The following is a 25,157-nucleotide window of genomic DNA, read 5'->3' as shown; positions in this document are numbered from 1 at the left end:
TTCGATAATCTGAGCCTTAAAAACAAGAACAAGTTGGAGAAGATGGTCATGTTGTAATAATCTACAGTATCTGTATGAAGCAAGGGTCACCTTTAAAGCTCTGCCTATTGTCTCAGACTCTCAACATCCCCTCCATGTTGAGTTTCGCACGCTTCCATCGGGGCGGAGGTTTTTCCTCCCTAAATGCAGCACCAAGTGTTACAGATCGTCCTTTGTCCCGTCTGTTATCACTTATCTTAACCAGCAGTGACCTCTAATGTCCATGATTTACCCCTGACAGTGTGAGATACTGGATTCTGTGTGCTATGTATAGACTGTCTGTTTTGTTGTACTCATGACCACTGTCTGTATCTCAAATCACCCCTTGGTGACATTAAAATTTTACCTTACCTTACCTTAAACATATGCAAAAAAAAAAAAAAAAAAAAAAAAAAGGTCCTTTAATTCATGTTTACCCCTAAGAGACACATTGTTATGCTGAGCTACACCATTTTATTAGAACTCACTATAATGCTGCACATTTGCTAGTGCACACTGTTGATAGCCATGGCCCGAGGCGCTTTTATTTTGGGCTGTCTGTCCATCTGTCCATTCCCCCTTACCTGTGAAATCACTATCTCTAAAATGCCCGAGGGGAATTTCTTTAAATGTGTCATAAATGTCCACTTGGACTCAAGGATGATTAGATTTTAGTGATCAAAGGTCATAACTGGCCATAACTCAACACAAATGTCTAATAGAGTTAAGTGATAAGGTGATGCCATTTTATATCCAAAAGGTCAAAGGTCAGCTTCACTGTGACATCATAATGTTCTGCAAAAAACACTTCTCTGGCCATTATTCAACGCCATAACTCAGCAACAGAAGGGAAGACATGTGGTCAGATACTGAATTGGTGACTGTGCAGATTGTATAGCGTCTGTGCTGCCCAGTTAAAGATGTGTGTAAAGCATCCGTGTTTCCCAATTTGCAGCTTCTTTGCAGCAACATCTATATTTGAAGCTTTGTTTACTGTCACGAATACATGAGTCTGGACGGACATGAATGTAAACTGTAACAGCAACTTGACTGTGAGGCGGTAATTCTAGTTTATCTTGTTGTACATCATAAGAAAAAATAGGCATTTATTTATCTCCAGAGGGGAAATTCAGGTGTGATTACATGCAAACACAAGTAATACTGAATAAATGCAATAGAAACAGTGTGGTCCACATTTATTAATTCATTGTTTTTCCAAAAAAATGCACAAATTAGAAGAGGAGAAACAAAGTCTAGAATTTTACATAAACCTTCATCAAACATAAACTTAAGAGCTGTGCGATTACATAAAGTAGGTGTGAGCTTAAAAACTCTAAATGTATAAAAAGATAGGTACTTAAATTAAAAAAAATCGAAAGTTTATAAAAATTCAGTTGCTTAGAAGTGAATATGAAAAATTGTGAAAAAATCTTTTAAAAGTAATAGAAACTTTTGACATCAATAGCCTATGCACTTTTGTTCAAGGAATTTGATTGTAGGCATAATAACTACCAGTTTATATTGACATATATTATTCTGATATTCACATCTTGCACGGCACGTCCTTTAAAGACCCCAATCAGTCACTTTCTGGTTCCCTGACAAATCTTACTAGCACGACCACAGTGGAGGTGGCTACACCAGTACTCTCAGTCATCTTCACAAAGTCTTGTTAAATCTTAAAGCACAGAATATTACAAACACAGATACTCTCTAATCTTTCCCCACTACCATCAGAAATACCTTCACGTATAAAAATACAAAGACCATAGTACCGTAGCCTTCAGAGAATAATGCTGACCTCTGTCTTCCATCACGCTGATGCTAGGCCTGTGCTAATATCATCACCACACATATACAGTGTCACAGAGCTGATAGGAGAGATACATCTTTGGGTTTATTTTGGGAAAGGTGGTCGACACATAAAAGTCAGCCCGGGAAATAAGAACCGTGATCCTTGGAGGTCCTGAATTAAGTCAGAATTTTAAAAAATCAATATCAAAAATACTCTAGAGTAAATAAATCTTGTGTATAAATATTGGTCTGCTGTTGAAGTTGTGTTTCTGTATTAGATTTTTGTAGCACCAATGAGCTACTTGATGCAAGGACACTTTTCCATGAGAGGGGTGGCTTTTGTTATTCCAAGTAATGGTCACACACGTAACGATGCTACTGTGGAAGAGCTATTGTACACATTACAATGAAAACACATCGCTCTATAAAGCAACTAACATGAGATTCATATGGAATAAAACAACACGTGTATAATAATGAACTGTAAAATGAAATTTTGTGAACAGTTTTGACTTGTAAGTGTCGCTAAAAACAGTGTCAACAACTTGGATCACTGCAAGACTGGATTGATGTCTGTACAGCTGCTAGATGTTCAGCTATTCTACCACACAACCAACACTGTGATTTAAAAATAACCACAGTGTACAAAAAGCAGTGGATAACAATGGTGCAAGCTGTCATGTAATTATCTGCACATTATAATGTACTTAAATTATAGAGGGTGAGAACAAAACACACAAACTCACTGTTGCTCTTAATTACACAGATGAAAATTAAAAAAAAAAATCACACTGTAATATGAGTAGTTACTGTGGATCCGCTGTAGCAGGCTTTATTTTGTTTCACCGGCAGGAGGAGAGGAACCCAAGAGAGGAGACTTCGGGGAAACCTAGACAAGTTTAAAAAACAAGATATTATTGGAAATAAGGGTGCAATTTCTGAACTCTATAAAGGTCTTACAACAAGAAAACCCCACACTAAAGAATAGAGAAGGTAATTTTTCAATATCGAATGAGGACTGGCTGGGTATGTGTAAATTTCAGTTGAAATGCAGCAACTCACACATGTGGCATGAGTTTGGGTAGAAATGTTTTATTCATTTTTTTATTACACCGAAGCACAAAGCACATTTTGCTGGAGGGGACGCCAAGTGCTGGAGACAGTGTGGGTGTCAGGAGGCCAGTGATTAGACCTTTCTGGACAGAATTTCATACAGCACTAAAAAAGATACTTAACACTAATCTTCCTTTGCAATTTTCTATATTATTTTTCGGATGTATGTATTTTAAGGCAAAGCGTTCTGCCAAATATATGTTTGGTTTTTTGATATCTGCTTCCTAAACCCCCCCACATTAGAAGAACGGATAGATATCTTTTCTCTTCATCTTCAGAAAAATGTGTTTGTTAAATTCCGGGCGAAGTGGGTGAATTACACATGACCCTTATGGCCTGATTTTGTGGAGGTATCGTACAAAAGACCCTGTGATGTTTTGTCAAGCAAACCTCATTGACTGCTATTCTTTTTTCTTTTTTTTTTGTCTCTTAAATTCCTCCTCAAGTCTCCCCAACAGAGAAATTACTTTGTTCATCATATTTTATGTTTTGCTTTGTAAACTGCTGTCGAAAAAAACCCAAAACAAGATATTATTGTTGAAAACGTCAACGTCATTTATGAGCACTGGTGTGAAATTTAAATCAATGTGAAATCTGAAGAAAAATACCAAGTTCAGATATGTTTTCTTTTCTATCAGCAGCTTAGTATCAAATTTATGATATTTAGTCTTCTCAAGTTTGTGCCAATTTTCTGTGTCTTCTTTAGTGAGTGACTTCCTGTGTTACACTGTGCCTCAGGCCGGCCTTACACTAAATGACGACCTTACTGTCGCAGACTAAAGTGTCGGAATATAATCGTGACAGTTTTGCTTGAGTAACATCTATCACACCGTCAAACAAAAGCTAAAGACGTGAACATTTCTAATCAACACAGTACATTGCTCACCGAAACACTGTTGTTGTTATTTCTGGCTTACATGCTGCTAACTTGCTTGCCCGTTGCTAGGCAGCCAACTCTGCATGGGTATGTATGCAATATCTATTTTACTTACAGCATTGCTAACTTTCTGTCGCATGGCTTGTGTGTTAGTGCATTTGACCATACATAATGACTGTTGTGTTTTATCTTTGTTTCCTTTCTACTGCTGCTCTGCATATGATGTACATCTGTGTGATGGTGCTTCGTGTTGCTTTCATGTCTGTTTGTGCTAACAGGCTGTTTGTTGTTGTGTTATTGTATTGTACTGGTGCTCTGCTGTTGCTTGTTGCTTTGCATGGCTTCTGTTCTACCTTGATAATTTCTGTTTGCTGTAGTTAATGCTGTCTTTATGTCTTTGTCCTGTGAATGTTATACTCCAAAGGACTGCAGTTGAAAATTAGCCAGCTGGCTAACACTGGCACATTTACAGAAATGTTGATTAGTGTGCATTGTCCTTGTTGCACGCTCTCGGGATCTTGATTATGTGGTACAAGGTGGTCAAAAAACTCAAACTGTCTTAAGTCTGTTTCTCGTTGTGACTTTCAGACTTTCAAATAGGTTGAATATCATCAGAAGTTTTTTGTCTTGGCTCATGCAAATAGTGAAGTAAAATGACAAACAGCAAACCGGAGAGACAGTAATCATGGAGGAGACTCTAGGAAGGAGTAAGAATGTGATGCTTCTCTTGTACTGTGGAAAAGTATAGTCACCGTTCTGATCCACCAACCAGCACTTATTTTCGTGAGAATTTTTCAAATCGTTCACCTCTCCTTCCCACTGTCTCCTCCCACTATAATAGCACAGGTAACCAACAGAGGCTAGTAGTGAGTTGAGGCGACAAAATCAGAAATGTTTAGAGTTTTCGGAAATACAGTTCATATTTAAGGACTATATTGATGCCGAATTGACAAAAATACTGTCGACATGAGACACCTTTTATCTTGTGTTTGTAGAGTTAAGTGTTTTTGGGGACACTTAATAAGTCATATTTCTTAAAGGGAGTCTGGCCTAATTTTATCCACCAGGAGCAGGATGGGAAATAATCTCAGAAGGAATAATTAAATTCTTGGAAATAATGACCCTGCTAGATGGTGTGACTAAAAACTCACATCATCTTTAGATGTTAGAGGGCGTCAGACTTAAGTCTCTTTAGTCTTTTTAATGTCTTCTGGTGTATGGTAGGCATTACTAAGGCAACAATAAGTGGACAAATCAGTTGTCAATGTCGTTCTTTATATGACAGTACTCACAGGAGAAGGAGGCTTCGCAAAGTTGAGGTGAGCATACAGAAGCACAGCAATGTCGTTCTGGCTGGCCTCCAGTGCTATGGACAGAGCAGTGCTGCCGTCCTGTAAGAGAAGAGGTGGTGATGGTGAGATGATGTGTGTTTTTTTTTTGTTTTTTTTTGAGGGGGGGGTCTGTCAAAAAAAAACAAACAAAAAAACAAAAACAAAAGAGAGACAGAGAAAGGAAATATATGCTTACATTGTCAGTGAGAGTGGCATCACAGCCCGGCACAGACAGCAGCTGACGCACAATGTCCACGTGACCGTGTTCGCAGGCACACATGAGTGCTGTGGAGCCATCGTCATCACGGATGTTGACCTGTGCCCCGCAGGATAGAAGCGCCCGCACCATGTCCCCTCGACCGTGGCTGACCGCTAGCATCAACGCCGTCTGACCGGCCTACAGACACGCATTTAAAATCTTTAAACTTAGATCTAACTTTAAAACTAATTGTCATTAAGACACATTAGTGAGCAGAGTTTTGAAAAGCACATGTAAATACTCTTTAATTCAAGTGGGTTTGGTTGTGTGAGGAGGTGCAGTAAGATGTAATGAGCAGTAGAGGGCGCACCTGGCTGGCCTTGGCGTTGACGTCCCCAGTGCGCAGCAGCTGCAGGACTGTTTCAAGGTCACTGTCAGAGTGGAAGGCGGCCAGCGCTGTCAGCATGATGGCCGTGTAGCCCGCCTTGTTCTGCTTGTCAGCATTACACAGGCCTGTCAGGTATATAGGGCAATCAGTGTGACAGGTGATGGGGCAGCAGCACAAACAGTGACAGGGATGTGTGACGTGTTGGAGACACAAATGTTTTTGTGTGACACTCAGACCTGAGGATTTTGTACAGGAAAATCTTGGAACATCTGACTTAGTGGAATGAAAACTTGTCATCTATGAGTTTGAATGCTCTCTCATACACATATACACACACACACAAAGCTCACCAGTGTCCAGCAGCAGTTTCACCACAGGGAAATTGGAGTGGGAGACGGTGTAGTGAAGCGCCGTGTTCCCGTTGCCGTCTGCCATGTTGATCACAAACTCCAGCAGCTGAGGGGAAACTGAGGCGAAGGTGTTCATATAGGCCTTGACAACGGCCGTGTCCGCTGCTTTGTGACAGGACACGCGCAGCCACTCCTGCAGCACGGTGGTGTAGGCTGCCCTCTGAAATCAGACACAATGAGGACGATTAGAGACACATGCACACTTGATGGACTGTTGGAGAAATGTGAGAGCACAGGCATGGAGACTGACCGTGATGAGCATATCAGAATCAAAAATGAGAAAAAGGTTTTGATGGAAACCAAAACTCAGAGGGAACATTATGGGAAATAAATTGTTTGCTCTTCCAGGAGTTGCAAAAATAAACTGTCTTCTTGACTAATTCAAACATTTGAAGAAAAAAACTATAACCTTGAGTGTGCACTTCAAGATATGTCACTTTTCCACAATAAAATGTCTTAAAACGACTGTCAGTGGCACCATATCCCTTTCGCACAAGCATCAGGGATGTAGTTGTCTGCCAGTAACTGTCATATATTGACTTCTAAGCCAATTTTAAGCCAAATTCTTAAAACACACTTTCAGATTTTTGTTGATTTTAAGTATATATTTAACTGGATGAAGGATTTTAATCATCACATGTCTGGATCTTCAGTTATCAGACAAACAAGCTGAGGAAACTTTAGTGGCAGCTTGGCTCCAGCCCCTGCTGTGCCAAACAGCATCGAAGAAACACAGATTTTTAAACTTAAAACTGCTTTATTCAATGTTATAGAGAGGAAGAGACCTCTGCGGATAACTCGGCTTCTATTAAAAACCTCCTGAAAATCTGGATCTTAAGTTATTAGAAAAATGAGCCCACATTAACAAAATCTGGAGTAGCAGTCCCTTTGCAATGAGCCAATCGGTGTCGTGACTTTTAACGTGAAACTGCTTTCGTCTATCTTTTCACCGGTTTCAATCACCTGGTCTGTTTGTTTTGGAGAGGAAGAGACCACTGTGGATAATTCGGCTCAACAATAAACACTGAGGGAATCCTGCTGGAGAAAATGACTGCGATGACGGCATTGCTCCGACCTCTAGCAGCTGAAAATTACATACTGTACGCTTCAGATGAATCCATTTTTGAGGAGCTGTGCTTTTGCTTGGTCGTGTTTCTGCTTGTTGTCAGTGTGATCGCTTTTAAAAAGGACACTCCTGGCTTTCCCGGGAAGCAGCACAATCAATACAGAGTGGATTAGTCTGGTTAAATACAGTGAATTAAATGAACACCTACTGCTCCCTGCTGGCTGAAGGCATTGGGTTCCCCCAGGGCTTTCTGCAGGGCATGAAGAGCCGACATCAAGCTGTCACTCAGGTCCACTCTGAGACAGACGAGGAGACATCAGTCACTGATGCTTCATCGTACCACTATATCAGCTGTCTGTCAACCATGTGTTTATTTACCTGATTTGCTTGGTCGATGCTGTGGCAGTGTCGTGTGTGATGCTTTCAGCTGCTGGCTTTGGCTCTGATTGGCTGGAGGGGACGGTTGTTTCTGACTGGACGGTGTATGTTTGCTCAGTGGTTTTAGTGACACACAGCGATGAAGAACTGGTAACTGAGGACGTTATGGAGCTTTGATCAGGAGTGGATTCAGTGCTTGATGACGTGGAGGTGATCTCCTGTGTGACTGCGAGTTTTTCCGATGACAGGTCGACGCTCTCTTTAGAGGCGGCGTCGTTTGCTGGACACGGAGGAGTAAGAGCGGAGTCGGAGGCCGGTGCTGGTGACTCGGGGGCTTTGTCTGGCAGTCTTGTGTCTACAATTGCAGGCTGGTTGGGACTCTGCTGCGAGTCTGGAATGGCGGCCGGTGGTTTGACGACAGTCTGTTGAGGTACGCTGTTGCTTTCTGGAGGCTGGGAAGCTTTGCTGTGGGTTATTTGCTGGTGCTGGATTGCGAACTCTGGCAGTTTTTCTCTGGCTTCGTGATACTCACTGGAGTCGCTCCCCTCGTCTGAGCTCTCGCTGCTGCTGTCGTCTGATGATGTGGACTCGTAGCTGCAAGACAAGAACGCATTTCACTGTCAAACAGGTCAAAGTCTTTGCAATTTACACCCGTTTTAACACTGTATATAAGCGGCATTTCTTCTCAGCCGTGTAGTCACTTTAATGTTGGGTATTTGGACATGCTGCATATCTTTTTTTTTGTTTCGGGGAAGTCTGCTCTATAGGATTGTGAGTAAATATTGCATTGAGTTATGAAATATTTAAGTATTGCTCACTACTTGGGTCTTGAGGAGCTGCAGCATTTATTCATGGCCAATCTGAAACGTGCACTGTACGTTTACTACTGTGCTAAACTTAACCATTAATTTCTTTTCTGCACTGAGCTCAGCGGGGTGGAGGCCAATAAGGACAATGAGAGTTTCTCTGCCTCTCCTGCAGCATTTGTTCAATTAGCAGTCACATCTCTTGATCCTCACTTTGCAAAAACAAATAACATAATATATCACAAAACTGTGTTGCTACATACCCTTGCTTATTTTTATAGAGGTATATGAAAATCGTGGAGCTACACCCCTGCTTCTATTTTAATACTGACGGTACACCCTCGGTTGGGTGTACTGGATGGATACAGTGGGTGAAAATAACACCTACCCTCCATTGACTCCAATGAACTGTAGGTTCTTCTTTGTGGAGGGAGATCCTGGTTCACCTTCTGCTTTCCGCTTCATAATGGACCTCAGAGAAGACTGGGGAGATGAGGCTGAAAAGACACCAGTGATTATACAGTGAGTCACAACATGACGTGGTTAAAGTTGATGATGGTCAAGGTGTGTTCTGAGCAGAGTTCAGTCCAGTTACCTGTTTTAGGTCCTTCTTGTGACTGCACAGCCTCTGTGGGTGCATGCAAGTTCGTGTCTTCTTCTTTTGCGGGCAACAAACTAATCTGATTACCCAACGTGCTGATGGCGATGGCAGGGCTAGCTACAGGTACCGAAGTAGACAACTCGCTCTTGAGGACATCGCGCACCTGCTTGGAGCTGACTGCGATCGGCAACTCAACTGGAACATCTGTGAGACAGTAAGAAGACTTTAACTTTTCAGCTTTAACTGATCACAGATCTAATGTACAATACAATAAAACAACAGCAAACTACTTCAGTCACTTCAATGCAGCAAATCCTGCCTTATAATTATAAATTTTAGTGTCAGAGACCTTCGGCTTGTCCTCTGTGGTGGCCCTCCACAACTCCAGCAGCTGGCTGAATGGACGGGGAGCTGCACATCTCTGCTCGGAGCAGCGTGCCCACCTCCACCACAGTGGGCTGCTCCAGTGTGTACACCTGGATTCCCACAGTTCTCTGTTCTTTCTGCTGGGGCAGCTGTGTGAAGCTGACCAGAGTGTGCAGGCTGCAGCCTTGTGGTTCCTGCCAGCCCATGCTGGTAGCCATGACCGGATGCTCTGCCTGAGGTGCCTTCTGGACTGCTGCGACCTGCTGCTGTGCATCGTGCAACTCCTGCACCGTCCTCTTTAGCTGGCCCTCAAGTTGACCCACTTGATTCCTGAGAGCCTCTGTCTCTGGCAGCAGCCCCAGGTCCTCCTCCCGAACCCCGACTCCCACCTGACGACTGCCTTTCAAGACCTCTGGTCCCACTCCTATGGTCCGCACTTCCCTCTTTGCATCTGGTCGTGCTCCACCCACAATCACCGTGTCCTCAATCTCACACCCTGAATCCTGAAGCTTGGAGCCCTCAGGTGTGGTGGGAGACAGAGGTCCTGCTGGCTTGCTGCTGCTCTTAGCTCCAGTGCTCACCTCTTCTTCAGGAATGTCGATGTAGAGCTCTCCTCGGGAACGACCTCGGTTGAATCCCAGACTATGGCCCAGGAACTTCTGGCTCTTTAGCTGGACGCTGAGCTGCCGTTTCTCCTCCTGCAGCACAGAGATTTTGACCTGCAGCACAGGGATGGTCTTCACCTGCTCCTCCAGCTCTCTTATCTTCCTGAGGGCCGCAGCCATCTGCTCCCTGACATGCTGCAGGTGGGCTGGTGTTGGGGTCACTGGTGTGGACAGGCCAGAACTCAACGGGGTGAAGGATCCACCTCCACCATGGGCTCGGTTGAAGCTGTGCGCACTGCTGAGAGAGGTGTTTGAGCCTGCTACGCTGCTGTGCATGCTGCCAAGGTTAGAGAATCTCCGCCCCTCTTTCTCCTCCTCCAGCTTCCTGCGTGCATCCAACAGGGTCTTCTCCACCCGGGCAGTGCTGAAGTTTGGCCTCTGCGACGTGTGGTAGCCCGGAGCACAGTAAGAGAAGGAGGAGTGTCGGCTGTCCATGCTGGTGTTGGAGCACAGGGACTCTGTGGAGGTCCACCAGGAGCCAGTATAGCCATAGCCACGGGGCAGGGAGCCATAGCGCGGCCGGCGTTGGATAGGCACCTTCTTGATGGTGTTTCCTTTCTCTATGTCATTGACATACTTGAGGAAGTCTAGGTCCAGACGGTAACCATAGGGGGTCTCCACTGAGTAGGGTGCCTCCTGTTCTTTGCCGTGCAGGGAAGGGGGAGCAGGCGGGTTGAGTTTCCCTGCGGGGGAAGGAAATCAACTTTAAACAAACGGATATCTACGTCTAATCTTGGGCTCAGACTTTAGAAAAAAAAAACATTAACTTTGGGCGACTGTGTATTTATATATTTACTCTGAAACAATCAGCAAATTAGGAACAAAGTGGAAGGCACAGTTACCATACTGGTCAACTGGTATACGTACTTGGAAGTTATCCGACAGTTTAAATCTTAATAGAAGTAATTACTTATCTTAAAATAACTTCTTTATCATGGGGAGTTACACAAGTTAAAAGAAAAAATAAAGAGCAGCACCTGGGAAGCCGGGGTCCATATGCAGCACCTGAGCCATAATGAGCCTGTGGCTGCTATTCAAACAGTCACCCACAAATTCTCACCTGTAAAGAGACAGACATGTTAATGTTAAACATGGACATCTTATAAACAGGCCATTCTCACAGCAGACATTTTGACTTGTTAAAGTATGAAAAGCACAGGTGTTACTAATAACACGAAGGATGGCTCTGTATTACTCATGTGTTCCAGTAAGAGTGACGGCGAGCAAGCATGCACAGCACCAGAACCCTGAAATCAAAGCAGCTAAATGGAATTCAGCCATCCTTAATTTTATTATTTACACTTGTGCTTTTCCTAGGCTGACAAGTCAAAATGCCCTTAATGAAAAATGCACATGGACTACAGAGATGTGAGGACTCATATGGTTTGGATACTGGCAATAATTTTTGAAGCAACATCACACGAGACTGAGTGTTCAGCCTGCAGCCTCATGCCTACCACCAACTTACAGCCGTGATGATATTCAGTATAACAGCACTTCCTCTTGTGTAATATAGGTTTATTACAAGTGAAATGTATTAGTTAACAGCAGAGGTGTGGACTAGAGTCACACGACTTGGGTCACAAATCTGATGACCTCAGACTCAACTTGACTCAGACTTCAAGACTCCATGACTTCACCTGGACGTGAGCCTTTGACCTGAAAATACTGGATAACTTTCCTTATTAAGCCAGTTTGAGAAGTGAAAGATATACACATTTTTGCCCAATATCAGATGAGTTAAACACAAGACGAGGTGGTAACATACAAAACTAACTCTGTTGTACTGGTTAATAGTGCTGTATGCTATGAAAGTGCAATTCCAGCGTTATTGTTTTATGATTAATTCTTGCGCACTTGTTTTAACAAACTTGACTTGAGCTAAATACAATCTTTGAAAAGCATCCACGATTTTTGTAAATTAACTCTGCTGTAAAAATGGCATTAAATTTGGTGAAGAGCAAATTATGACTTGGGACTAGTCAGTCATGGCTTGGGGTTTGAGTGCAAAGACTTGAGACTTATTTGTCATTTGCAAAACGATTATGGATCCCACATGTGGTTACGACAACAGATTATTTTTTGTTTGTTTATTTAATCATCATCATTTGGCTCCTCCAGTTCAAACAGTGTTGTAACTGGACTGGGACCAGACTGTTGCTCAGATACAAATAAACCGACCTGCACACGAGCTTGCAACTTTATGTAGGTCTAAATGTTACCGCAGTCTGTTTCCATTCATTGTGCAACCAGTGAAATAAGAGTCTGTTGACAGTCGCTTTGGTGGCGTGTGTGATGTCAGTGACTTAACAGACAGTACAGCTGATGTCATGTGAGCACACCTGGAAGTACCTTTGTCCTTTTCTAACAAACATTCATCGTGTAACTCAAATGTTACTTGTGGAAATATGTTCATCTTTGTGGTGCAAACGTTACGACACCTGTTAATATAGGCTAATTAGCAGTAAACACAATTAACGGCTTAAAGCAGAGTGATACATGCATAATCAAAAATCCCAGTGATCATGTTCTCAGCACTCATGGAACGCCTTTTGTCCATTCAAATTACTTGGTATAATGTCTCTTTCTGAACAATGTGTTCAGTGGTACAATGGTCAGAAGCAGTGTTAGTGTTTCTTCACCCTCCTGCTCGACTGTCTAATTTTATCTGTTCATTTTTGGGAGCGCAATGGGTCACAGTCGAGCGTGTGTTTGTTTCTGTTCTCAGCGCTCGGAGAAGAGGAGTTACAGAGGAAAGTTTCCTGGCAGCTAATTCCAGGACAGAGGTTTGAGACTGCCAGTTACAACCTTATTAGGAATCATCTGTGCACGCTAACTGCGCCTCTCAATTTAAGGTTTACAGACACTCTCTCCTCTTTCTCTCCCTCATTTTCCCCACATCTTCACCCTCCTGGGTCTTCTCTTATCTGCTTTCTTTTTTGTGTTTTTCTGCTGCTTTCTCCCTCTCTTAACGTCAGCTGACGATCAGGAGGTTTCAGCTGGTCACTGTCTCCCTCATTCCCTCCGCATTCACTTTGCTCAGTAGTACTTCCACACGGAAAGCAAAGTCGACTGCTGAGAACTTCGGTACATTTTTCACACCAGAGGCCTTTTGACTCTTTATAAACAAAAAAATTGTGCTTTTTCCTCCTACGAAGAAAAACACAGTGCCAGAAACAACATAAAGCTCACATCGCCAGTGCCTCTAACTTTGTGTCTGCTTGGAAAAGATTAACTTTCTAGGTCATCACTTTGTGGGAACTGAGGATGTAATGTTTAAGCCATCCACAGCATTACCCAGTCGAACATCGTTATATTACTTTAGACTTTAAGGAGCTAAGATCAGAAGTTTGGACTGCGAACCTCCAGTTTGTTTTTTAGGGCATGTTAAGTTCACTTCACTTTAAGACTGCTTCTTTTCTTTCTTCAGCAAAAACTGAGTCTCTCCTCTCTAAGTCCAGTTCTTTCTTTCTCTCTCTCACTCGCTCTCGTGCTATCTTGTGACCTTAGTCAGTGCTTGCTCGTTTGTGAAAAGTAGGCCACTTGGAAACGCTGACTATATTGACTTGGTATTTTTGAAGTCCTGTAGTCAGTTTAATGTCCTAGTGCGATTCCCCTTATCTGTGCCCCTTCATCACCCTCTCATACCAAGACTGCCACTCACTGTAAGGCATGGAAATACTGTACCCACACACATTCAGACCCATTTTAACAACAGCAGAACCAAGAGTACTTCTTTGCCCATTGTGATAAGGAAAGACTGACACCAAGCCAACTATGTTTTAGCTTACAAATGAAGAATTTATTAGATGTCCAACATGTCAATTTTAAAGGGACAGTTCACCCCCGAATCAAAAACACATATTTTCCCTTTTACCTGCAGTGCTATTTATCAGTCTTGACTGTTATGGTGTGAGTCGTCGAGTGTTGGAGATATCAGCCGTAGAGATGTCTGCCTTCTCTTGACTATAATGGAACTAGATGGCACTCAGCTTGTGGTGCTCAAAGCGCCAAAAAAATATATTTGGACAACTCAACAGAAATTTGTCTTTCCAGATATCATGACTTGCTTACTCTAGATTATCCACAGACCTTGTTGTGAGCAGTTTCATGTAGGAACTTTAATTTTCTTTCCACCAAACTACATCCGCCAACTGGATCACCGTGTAGAGGGAAATGTGAATCTTTTCCTCGCTCACCTAGCATCACTTGGCTAGCTTAAGCCCCATTTCCACCGAGCAGTAGGCTACAGTTCAGTTCAGTTCAGTACGTTTTTTTTATCCGTTTCTACTGTGAAAAGTTGTGGATGGTACCAATGGAACCGTTCTGTACCGTCCCCATTTTTGGTCCCCCCTCTGTTGGGGTACCTAGCACACAGATCTAGATCTACTAAAAGCTGGAGCTGTGAATACTGCAGTCTGTTGATTGGTCAGTAGCGGACGGTCACTCTGCTCAGGGCTGAGTTGTGGCTGGTTTTGAGGCTCATGTAACCACTGTTCGTACCATGGAGAGATTTATTAGTAAACTGTAAGTATACAACGAAGGGATGTTTTGCTGCTTCTTTCATCAGCTGTAGTAGGAGAAAAAAATAAATTAATTCACTTGGCTGACTGCCGGCGACTTTTAAGGTGGAACATTAACTTGTAATGTTACTCAATGCATGAGCTGACAACGTGAATCCAGCAACAAACCTTAAATTTCACTGTGACAACTCTGACCATTACTTTAGTTTTTATATGACATACACTTTTAGTTATGAGCGGATCTTCAAGTGTTTATATATAATCATTTAGACCGGGACAGCAGATAGCTCAATCCTAACTTTGAGAAAAAAAGTGTTGTGGAGCGTTGTTCCTGTGGGCTCTGGCAACACTAAACCCCTAAGCTTGCCTGAGAAGGACTAAATGCACAAACCCCTGATTTTTAAATATCTCATGGAGAGACTCTCACTGCAGCCTGTTTAATTGTGTTCTGAAAATGTTGGTGTGCAGCCTCGTTCTGTGGACGATAAACAAGACCGATAATGAGGAAATACAACAAGTGCTGGACGGAGCAGTGAGTAACAACAACCCCACCCACATATAAGGGTACTGTTTGCGGTGGAAACACTAAACAGACCGAGGGGTCTAGGTACTATGTCTGAAGGGTTTACTTTTGGTTCCAAAGGTATTATACCCAAAGTGTTTGGTGGAAACGGGGCTTGACAGTACACCTCCGCTGTCAGGAACACGAGCCTCTTGTCCATGAGTAGATGCACACTTTCCTCTCAAGGTGATACGAGTGGCAGGTGTAGTTCGGTAGATAGAAAATAGTCCCTACATGAAACTGCTCACAACAAGGTCTGTGGATTATCTTGAGTAACCATGTCATGATTTCTGGAAAGAGACATTGCGGTTGAGTTTTTGAGATGCATTTTTTTGGCGCATCAAGCACCACAACCTGAGTGCCATCTTGTTCCATTATATTAGAGAGAAGGCAGACATCTCCATGGCCTATATCTCCAACACTCGACAACTCACACCAAAACCATCTAGATTCATAAATAGCACTATGGGTAAGAGGGGAAAAAATGTGTTTTTGATTTGGGGGCAAACTGTCCCTTTAAGGCTTACTTAAGCTAGATTTGTAGTGAAAAAAAGGGAAGAAAGGGAACTGCCCGGACAAATATAACAGTACAAGTTATGTTAAAAAAAGAATTGAAGGCATCTGAGGCGAGGCGAGGCTGTGTAAATGTCTGTTTATCTCCAGTATGGAATGAAAGTGTTAGATTGATTATGTGCTGCACGTTGTACAGTGCGGTCAGGATATGCCTCCATGTGTGAGAAAGTGAGAGCAGGACAGAGAGGAGGGTGGTGGTTGGGAGAAAGGGAGCATGTCAAGTGTGTGTGTGAGAAACTGAGTGTGTGTACAGGAGGGTGGAGGACAGCGCTGACAGGGGACAGTTGATGAGATATAATTAGCATCTGTAGTTTAGCAACCAAACATCCCAGCCCAGCAGAAGAGAGACGGCTGACACTGTCCACTGGGTTCCTCTTTGAAAGCAGTTTTCTGCTCCTTCAAATCATATAAACTCAACATATTCTCTGCTTCAAAAGATGTCTTTCCTCACTGCCTCTGTGGGTGCCATTCCTCCCACGACACCCCCTCAAATCACCCACACCACCAGGCCTCCACATCTGCTTCTCCAACAGTGGCTCATTGGGTGTTTCAGATGTGTTAGAGTGTGTGTACGTACTATGAGTGTGTGTTTGGCTGGGGTGGAGTGGTTGACCTTCCTCCCTCTCTCTCCCGGCTCTCAAACAGAGTTCCTTTGAGATGACATCTGAACAGAAACCAGTGTGCGCCCTTCCCCAGCGTCACACTGCCATTCTTCAGACCACTTTCCCTGGCCAGCTTCATCCAGGACAAATGCCTTGCCCCCATTACACCCCCCTACCTCCTCATACAGCTGCATACCATACTAGCGGAAGTTAACATCGCCTCGTCTACTCCCTCTGTTCCCTGCTATTAAGATTAAGACAGCCCCTGGGGGGGTAAGATGCAGGTCACCCAGCACAAATTACACGTCTGTGGTATGTCCTGTAAGATGTCATGTAAATAAGTGCATCATATTGTAAAGTCTGTGACCTCCCGCAGCAGAGACATTTGTTTTTGTGCAGCTTTAGATTCATTTATTTACGACCAAAGTCTTTTCATGCATGTATCTGGAGGATTAAAAACTGGATTTGATTTACAGCATGTGTATAGTTTCTTGTGCCTTTGCTGTATCAGAGGATTGAGACCACCCTGAAATGTAATTTAAGATGCCAGGCTTCATTTCGAGGTCAGCTCTCTCAGGTTTATCCAACTCATTGCTTCCACTCATTGAGTCACCTTATTATTATTGCCATTACAAAGGATTAGACCTCAGTATTGCTAAGTCAGAAATACCACTCTTCCCACCACCCAAAGAAGATCTTTATGGATTTTTCCACTGCTATACTGACGCTCTCAGCCTTTGGTGATTACTATTCTGCTCCAGCTTGGGAATGGTTTGTGAATTAGGAAAAGAGGGATTTATTTTCCGCTTCATACCAGCTGCTTGCGCCGCGAGGACGGGATCTCTCCTCCCCAGGCTCCTTGCTCTCCCTTCCTTTTCTTGCGCTCTAACAGTCAGCACCTGTGGGAAACGAGAATAAGGGAAACTTGAACTTTGGCAGTCACGGCTTTTGACTGTAGCAGCTTGTAGCCCAGATCGCATGAAAATAAAAGGATATATCTAGACAGGTAGTCATCAGAGGATGTAAATAAAACTCCATTAAAAGGTGCGAAGCTCCGTTGACTCAGAGATAAAAACAGACAGGTTACAAAAGAGTGGCCCCCGCAAGACGATAAACACAGGGTGCAACGCCAGAAAAAACATTCCAAAACATTCCAGTGGTTTTGACTGACACGCCGGATGTGAACAATATACCCCCATGACATGACAATCATTCTCTGACCTCCTTGTAGTGCAGCCTGGGTGAAGCCGAAACCATGCATAGCAGCTTTCTAGAAACACTCTCCCCCCCACCCCATTCCTTTCTCCAATTCAAGGCTCTCTAATCAATCCAAGGCTGGGAGCCTCCCTGCCATGTGATTGGGCAATGTTTTCTGTTTTCTTGCCTCTGCGACTAACACTCCCAAATCCACGGGCACACACGCCCAGTTTTTGTGGGAACAGCCATCATCTGCACAGATCACCTTAGAGCCAGACTGATTTCACGAGCCTTTTTATGTGTTCCCCCTCATGGGCAACACAGACTTGAAGCCGTAGCTTCTGCGTGCGTGTCCACCAGATAAGCTGCGTGACTGTGTCGTCTGATTCTCATACATTCTGCTCCGGCTGCTCAGACTCAGGCTGCTGTGTGACTGTGGTCGACATTTTGTCGGGGGGGGGGGCTTCACAGCCTAAAAACTCTGATGGGTGACCTTTGCATAATATGATAACAAGATTAGCTGTTGTTCAGTCCATTGTTTCATATTGTTGTCATGCCAATACCACAGAGGGTGGAGGGGTAGGGGGAGAAACAGACCTTTTAGACTGGAACGACAGCCAAATCACAAAGAGCCATTCATTCAGCCCCTGGTTCCACAGCTGGTTCTAATATAAAGCAAGGAGGGGCATCTCGGAGAGAGAGAGGGAGAGGGGAACGGTGTGTGTATGAGTGTGTGGTAAGGAAATTTGCCTCAAAACAAACAAACAGTTGATAGAGTGCTGTTATGGACCCACACACTGACAGAAACGGGAAGGACTGACTGATTGATATCTAGATCTTAAAGTCCCAGAGGCTCCAGAAATGCCCGGCGATCTGCACGGCTAATTGTGTGAGATAACACAGCATTATAAATGCATCTCTACCCGATTACAGAAACGTGCATAGACGTCAAAAACTGCTCTCAAAGGATAGGACTAAAAAGACAGAGAACTATGTGGCTGCCTGTGTAAGACAAATACCAAACGTTATAGGAGACAACTTGAACTCCCATCGACTCCCACACAGCACAGATGAAAACATACAGATCTCCCAAAACTGTCCGAGGCCTGAAGACTCCCACAGATCAACAAACACAGCTGTAGCTCTTAAGTTGATTTATTCAGGTAAGGGCACGGATGATATAAACGGCAAGTGATTTAGATGTTTTTAATTCGTCTGTGTTTGTGAAGATAAATCTGACGGTATGAAGATAAATTTTTGATTTATCGCCCCCTTAATAAGTAGCAACATTTTGACAGCAAATGATTAAAAATGCACCTTTTTTAATGTCTGTTTAACACAGAGAAGTTCTCAGATGATCACTGCTTCGCCAGTGCATGTGCCAGTCTCGTCTTACCAAGCTAAGTGGTGTGGCAAAAGTGTGGCGATGGTCTGAGTTCTGATGAAGAAAGGGTTACAGGAAAAGGGAGCTCCATCTTTCTATTCCCAAAGGATCCAGAAACAACCCAGTCACTTCCTCCCAGCCCAGGAGAAAGAGTAACAAGGGGAGAGCGTAACTGAGAAAGACAAAAAAAAGGGGGGTAAGAAGGAGAGAAGGCAGAGGAGTGCAGTACAGTATGTGAGGGAGGGTGGGAAGAGAAAAGAGTGGGAATGTGAGAAAAGAAAGGCAAAACTGCCGGAGGAGGGGGGAGAAGAAAAAAAAATGCTGCTGAGAGTTTCAGATGGAAACTTCTCGAATGAGAAGACCATGACTGTTCTCAGATTTGGACTCCACCAGTATGAATCACTGCGAATCCTGCCGCTGACACCAAGTGCAGTCTGCTGCTGTTAACGCAGGAAGAACATCAGAAAGATAACATAGGCGGCAAGAACTCCTCGCAATGAGTATATACAGTTTCAAAGGACCTTTCCTCTTAATCTTTAAGGCTCCGCCTAGAAGATTACCATCATTGGTGCATTCCACCCCTAAAAATAGTCTGACAATAGAGAATCTCTACGAGAAGCTGCACTTTGTCTTGCTAAATAAAGCAGATTGTTGTTCAGAGGTTTTACTTCTGAGAGTAACAGGCCGCAAAGGCCTTAATATAGACACGGAGGAGAGCTTTAAATGTTACATAAAGATCACAACAGGAGACACGCTTGTTGATCTATCTACTAAGACTTCTTTGTCCTCCTCCTCACTCTGCAGCACAGATGGCTTCATTCAGCCAAATGGTCCGGCATGAATAATAAATCAGAAAAAAATTACAACAAATCTCTACCCTGAACAGCTAAAGAATCCTTAATGTAGAAGCAACAACAGCCGTTTGTCACCGCACGTGATGTGGCTGAGGGGCGTACGTCACTGCTTGACAGACAGGGCCTTCACCATGTGTAACGAGGCCAGATGATCTCATATCAACATGGCAATACAGTGTGTTCCTATGCTGCTGGCTGACATGTGGTTTTTTGACTAATTTGGGCTTTAAACTCAGGACAGTGAAATCATAGCCCAGTGGGACGTCCCCTCCAGGATTCTTTGCCCTTTAGCAAAAAGCCCTGTTTTCTGCATTAAGGAGTGGTGGTGTGGAGGAGCAGACGGCGCTGGGCTGAGCAGTCTGGTGCTGGCTAGAGTACGGCCAAGGGGAGGGGCCGGCCAGCTCCCATTACTCCTGGAACAGGAGCAGAGTAAACACCCGCCAGTCTGCTATTGGTCATTGTGCTGACCTCCAACAGGAAACTGAGCAAGGGTGGGGTTGAGCGGCAAGGAGCGGCACCGGAAAAAAAGACAAAAAAAAAAGGTCATTTGGGAGAGAATTCCCGTGCATGTTACGGAGGTGGGGATTAAGAATGATGCCGAGCAGAGAGGCCAGAGCGCTGCACTGTTTTGAGGAGACTGCAGGGTCTGGAGGGGAGGAAGATGAAGTCCAGATGGCATTGAGACGAGTGGTGGGGAGCCGGTCAGAGCAGTGTTGGGGTTAAAAGCTCAGGCCTGTGTGTGTTGTTGAACTGATGAAAAGGCACAACACAGCAAAGCAAAGCAAAGCAAAGCAAAGGAAGTAACCTTACTGCAGCGGCGATGGAGTCAAGTGGTTCCCTCTCAGGGATCTAATCAATTACTTCCTGACTCAATGAGAGCTGTTGATCAAAAGACTGTGGACATAGATGCAATAAAACAGTCCAGGAAAACATTCATAAACATGTTTGTGTACTTTACTGGACAGAAAAGTCCATCTTGCTTTTCTGAGTGATTAATGTATTAAAGGAGATCAAGGCGGATTATTTATGCAGATAATCACTGTCCTGAGAACCTCAAAAGCCAGATTAGACCATATGTTCACGGTAAAGTTGCCATACTGGCTGCTCCAATCAATATAATCAAGTAGGAGTATTAACCCTTTGTGCCTTGGACAAATCAGGCTGATGGTACTTCTGCAGTACTCAGCAGTATCTTTATCCCTACTTTATAAATTAATCAACTTAATACAATTAAGAACTTTGGGTTTAATCATCATAACAAATTGTGATGATGTGATGGTATGAAAATCGATAAGCACAGGCTGATTCGGATGGTGGAAAGCAGGAATAATGACAACCTGTTGAGGTGTCTGCTACTTTGTTTTCATCTAAATGTATGTGCAGATACAATAAAAAGACAAAAACAACCTGACTGCATTTATACTCACTGAAAAAGGCCTTTAATAACATTATAGATCCCGACTTTCCTTATTTTAAAGTGATGAAAATAAAGTAGCATTAATGCCGTGTATTATTTCAGGGTGTCTACAGGTGTCAGACACTTACATTTAATGCTTTATAATGCTTTTTAATTATATTTTTAACCAAATTTAAGACAATTTTTTTTAAAATTACACATTACTGACTTGATGCCCTTTAGATTTTTGTGCAACAATAACTCATCTGTGCAATATTTTACTGCACAAAACACTCTTAATTCTCACTTATTCTACTTTTGCATTTCTATATTGTAGTATGACGCACACATTTGTACAAATTTCAAATATTTCTAAATCTTTTCCACATATTTCTTCTTATATTTTCATATTTATAAGTACACATTGTGTTATATATTGCAGCATAATACATATTATTTTCTTGCATACCTATTTCAATATAAGACCAGCTGTAACGTCTCCCAGTTTCCCCTGGGGATCAATGAAGTATTATGAATCTTAATGCATAGTATACGTCCCATGCAGAGGTAGGTTTTATGTAGGAATATGGTTATTAGAGTGAGTTACGCTCCACATTTTGCCCGAAGGTAAGTGCAAATATAAAGTAGAAAGTCAGTATTGTAGGTTTAAAGACTTTCACACGGAGGAGCTGGACTCATTTTGACAAAAAAAGAAAAGAAAAGATAAATAAATGAAATTCCCTAAACTGTTTATGGCAACTGAGTCCTCACAAATTGGAATTTAAGGCAACAACTTTCAAAGCACTAATTTGAGCCATCTTAAGACTTTTTAAAGACTTGCAGGCACCTTGTGTTTTAACAGAGCAGTTCATTCATCATGTGGTAAACCTGTCTGGAAAAGCTCATCAGTGGTAGACCCTGGACAGGGACAGACAATCTCATGCAGGTTCGTGGTGTAATTTCATTAGCCTCCCACTAAACCATTTAAATGCCCGGCGTGTGGCCCAGTGTGCAAATGGGGTTTATAACCCTGCATTCCTCAACAGCACCCCTGGGTCCAAAAGCTGTAATGAGACAATCACATTCCAGCTCGGTTTTAAAAAAAAAAAAAAAAAAAAAAAAAAAAATGGGTAAGGAAACTCCAGCTGCACACAAACCTGACTAGAGACTCCCAAACTGCAGTCTGGGGGACTCCCAGGGGCCCCCAGATACATGAGGAAGAGTCAGTTTTCACTATTATTACACTTCATATATCTCAAAACACTGATTAGGTACACCTGGCTAAAACTAATACAACAACCCTGCAGTAAACTCAATATCAGACTAACTACTGGAGCTACAAACCAACAACCTGCACGCTTAACAACGTGAATGACAGGACAGAGCCCCATCTGAGTGCCATGCAGCTGCTGCAATCTTTGTCCATCTGCTGGTAGGTGATTTAATACAGCCAACAGCCCATTGCACAACAGCAGGACAGTGGTGTATTGTATGATGCAGTGTAACGGGCTGATGACTACACCCCCACATCCTGCCAACTTCTGCATGTCCTTCATCAAAACAACATCTGACGCTCTTACAGATGAATCAGGACAGTCAACCATGAGACATTAGGGCAGGGCGGCATGGAGAAGATTACATACCGCTTTATTTTTGACCAAATATCTCGATGACGATATTACCTTGATATTATAGGGCGGGCTGTTGGTGCTTTTGCAAAAATATTTACATGATTAGATTTTTGATAATCATCTGTAATGTGGATATGATAACTAGAAAATTACATCACTTAACTGTTATGAAGCCGTTAAAACCAGGAAAACACAAGCCCTATGTCACATAAAGATCACTATTAAACAAACAATTGTCTGTTTTATTATAAGACAAATACATATTCATGTATTTTGCCTGTTAAGACCCAACTAATTCGCTTATTAAGAGGCATCAGTGAGGGTCATCAGTTAGTCTGAGGAGCAAAATGAGGTTAAATAGAGTTTCAAGTGCTTTTACACTCCTCCTGTCCGGCTGACACACAACAACTCCATCAATCCTCATCCATCTTCCGAGGATATAAACTCCCCTCAGTGACCACTGGCCGGCTACAGGCGGCGAGACAAGCAAATTTGAGGGCAAGAAGCGGCAACGAGAAGCTGACGAACATCTGGAAGTAATGAAAACTTACAGAATGCACGGACCCACCCTCTCCCCTGAGTCTCCAGTCTTCACTGAGCTTTCTATTTTTTATATAATGAAATTATAAAATGGTTAGATTGTTGCAACAGATCATGTGTGAGGCATGAGGGGGGAAAGTTTCATAATGAAAGGCACACAAACACCCAAATGTGTCGCTCGTTCATAAATGACGTGTGCATGGGGGAAAGATTTGGCAATGCAACATACAGTAAGATCGCTGCAACAAACTCCTGCTGTAATCAATGTGGACAAAAGTTGAGGTCGCGTGGCACAATCCTCTCTGCACGAGCCCTCTGTGAAAACAATGCAGACTGTACATGGTGCATATAACAGGGATACTGTATGGAAAACGCACAGCTTCTGTAGGCACTATTTTCCTGTTATCATAAACAAACCCAATTTAATGTAGGGTCGCTGTAAAGCCACGTTTCAACTTGACAGACTCACTTTAAGTTCATAAAGAAATATTGTTATTAATATGATATTATGGGGTTTTTCGTTGACGCCGTGCAGCCTGAGTTAGCCTCCAATGATGCTCTGAACAAAAAGACACGCCACCGTGAGACTCAGTTAACTCCAAGCCTGAATAAATACTCGTGTTAAATTATGAAACCTAATTACCCCGAGCAGCAGGTAGTATTATAGCTGAAGCTTGGGTGTTTTTTTATGGATAAAGGACCCGTTACTTCGCACAGAGAGGACCGGGGGGAATGGGCAGGACCGACGCTTTCACAAAAGAAGTCCCACTCCCGAGAAGGCGCCTCATCTGGAGCGCTCCAAAATACCAGTCTGACAACAGAGAAGCCGAGACAGTTTTCAAACCGAGGAATTGTAACTTATTAGCTGCTCTTACCTGCCCTCTAGAAATCCTTTCTGCCGCCTCGGCCCAGGAGCGCTCACTGACAGAGAGACAAAAACACCGCAGCCAAGATGCTCCGCGCCCCCTCCCGCTCCTCTTAAAGGGCCAGCGGCCACGAGGCCAGGCCGGGCTGGGAGCTCACGCTGTGCCTCCATCACCTCTCAAAGGGGGGCTCCAGTCATCTCACAGGCCCTCATACACCTCCAAGGATCCATGCTTCTTAATGAACCTACAAGAAAGAACTTTAAAGGAATCAAAACACCTCCACCAACACTATATGACTTTAAAGGCCATTCAAGGACCTCAAATCCAGTTGCATAGGTTTAATTTCAACTTGGCAGCAACACTTAACCTCCTGAGACCCTGTGTCCTCATATGAGGACATCACATTTTGGGTTTAGCTGATCTCACATTTCATTCTTCTTAACTTAGACCTGTTGTCCTCGTTCGTGGACACTTTTTGTGCCATCTAGTGGTAGTAAGACCACAATACTTTAATCCATGTAAAAACAAGATGGAGGCCATTTCTGCTAAGTCAGTCTGCAGCAGATCCTGACACCAAAGTGAACAGGGTCAAAAACCTGATCACATTTAATGGTTGAAACTTGTTTATTTATGATTAATAATGTTTGTAGTTTGATATGGCAACAAATTTGGCCAATTTTAGCAACAGTAAGAAGAAGAAACTGTAAGTTAATCGTTTGAAGACAGTGGGACTTTATCAATGTCTCATTTGAGGATATTGGGACTTAATTATTGTTGACAATATTTAGTTTTTAATACTTAGAGTCCTACCGATCCCAAATAGCTCAGAGAAATTAAAAATGTGTACCAAACAAAAGTTCAGGTCCCAGGAGGATATGAAATGGAATATTTGGGGGTCCTCCACAAGTAAATTTTGAGCATCACCCACTTGATTACCTACATTCCTACACTGCATCAATTTGTGCATTTCTGCATCAATTAATGTCTTTGATTTAGCTGAATATAAAGTCTTCAGTG

At 43.1% G+C, this 25,157-nt stretch overlaps 1 protein-coding gene across 4 annotated transcripts; it reads right to left on the bottom strand.

Moving 5' to 3' along the window:
- Window positions 1-1,188: 1,188 nt before the first annotated feature.
- On the bottom strand, window positions 1,189-24,266 carry kank2 (KN motif and ankyrin repeat domains 2). Of its 4 annotated transcripts, none has more exons than XM_049561384.1 (13): window positions 24,150-24,266; window positions 17,087-17,171; window positions 10,990-11,072; window positions 9,331-10,695; window positions 8,976-9,185; window positions 8,769-8,877; window positions 7,575-8,168; window positions 7,405-7,492; window positions 6,071-6,290; window positions 5,703-5,845; window positions 5,330-5,530; window positions 5,095-5,193; window positions 1,189-2,701 (listed from the first exon to the last, which is right to left on the bottom strand). In XM_049561384.1, exons 3-13 carry the CDS (start codon window positions 11,024-11,026, stop codon window positions 2,645-2,647), a joined length of 3,123 nt encoding a protein of 1,040 aa, XP_049417341.1. In that variant the 5' UTR covers window positions 11,027-11,072; window positions 17,087-17,171; window positions 24,150-24,266; the 3' UTR covers window positions 1,189-2,644. The 4 variants fall into 4 exon arrangements, with proteins under 4 accessions (XP_049417341.1, XP_049417342.1, XP_049417344.1 ...); XM_049561385.1 differs by lacking the exon at window positions 24,150-24,266 and adding an exon at window positions 18,866-19,001; XM_049561387.1 differs by lacking the exon at window positions 24,150-24,266 and adding an exon at window positions 18,787-18,805.
- Window positions 24,267-25,157: the final 891 nt, after the last annotated feature.

Source organism: Epinephelus fuscoguttatus, linkage group LG19 (assembly GCF_011397635.1).
Source record: "Epinephelus fuscoguttatus linkage group LG19, E.fuscoguttatus.final_Chr_v1".
Classification (NCBI taxonomy): domain Eukaryota; kingdom Metazoa; phylum Chordata; class Actinopteri; order Perciformes; family Serranidae; genus Epinephelus; species Epinephelus fuscoguttatus.
This window is presented reverse-complemented; position numbering and strand designations above follow the sequence as displayed.

Coding starts and splice junctions, on each gene's coding strand:
- kank2 (XM_049561384.1), bottom strand. CDS start 11,026: ATGGCTCAGGTGCTGCATATGGACCCCGGCTTCCCAG. Junction 8,878..8,975: donor ACAAGAAGGACCTAAAACAG/GTAACTGGACTG, acceptor GTGTCTTTTCAG/CCTCATCTCCCCAGTCTTCT. Junction 2,702..5,094: donor TTGCGAAGCCTCCTTCTCCT/GTGAGTACTGTC, acceptor AAACTTGTCTAG/GTTTCCCCGAAGTCTCCTCT.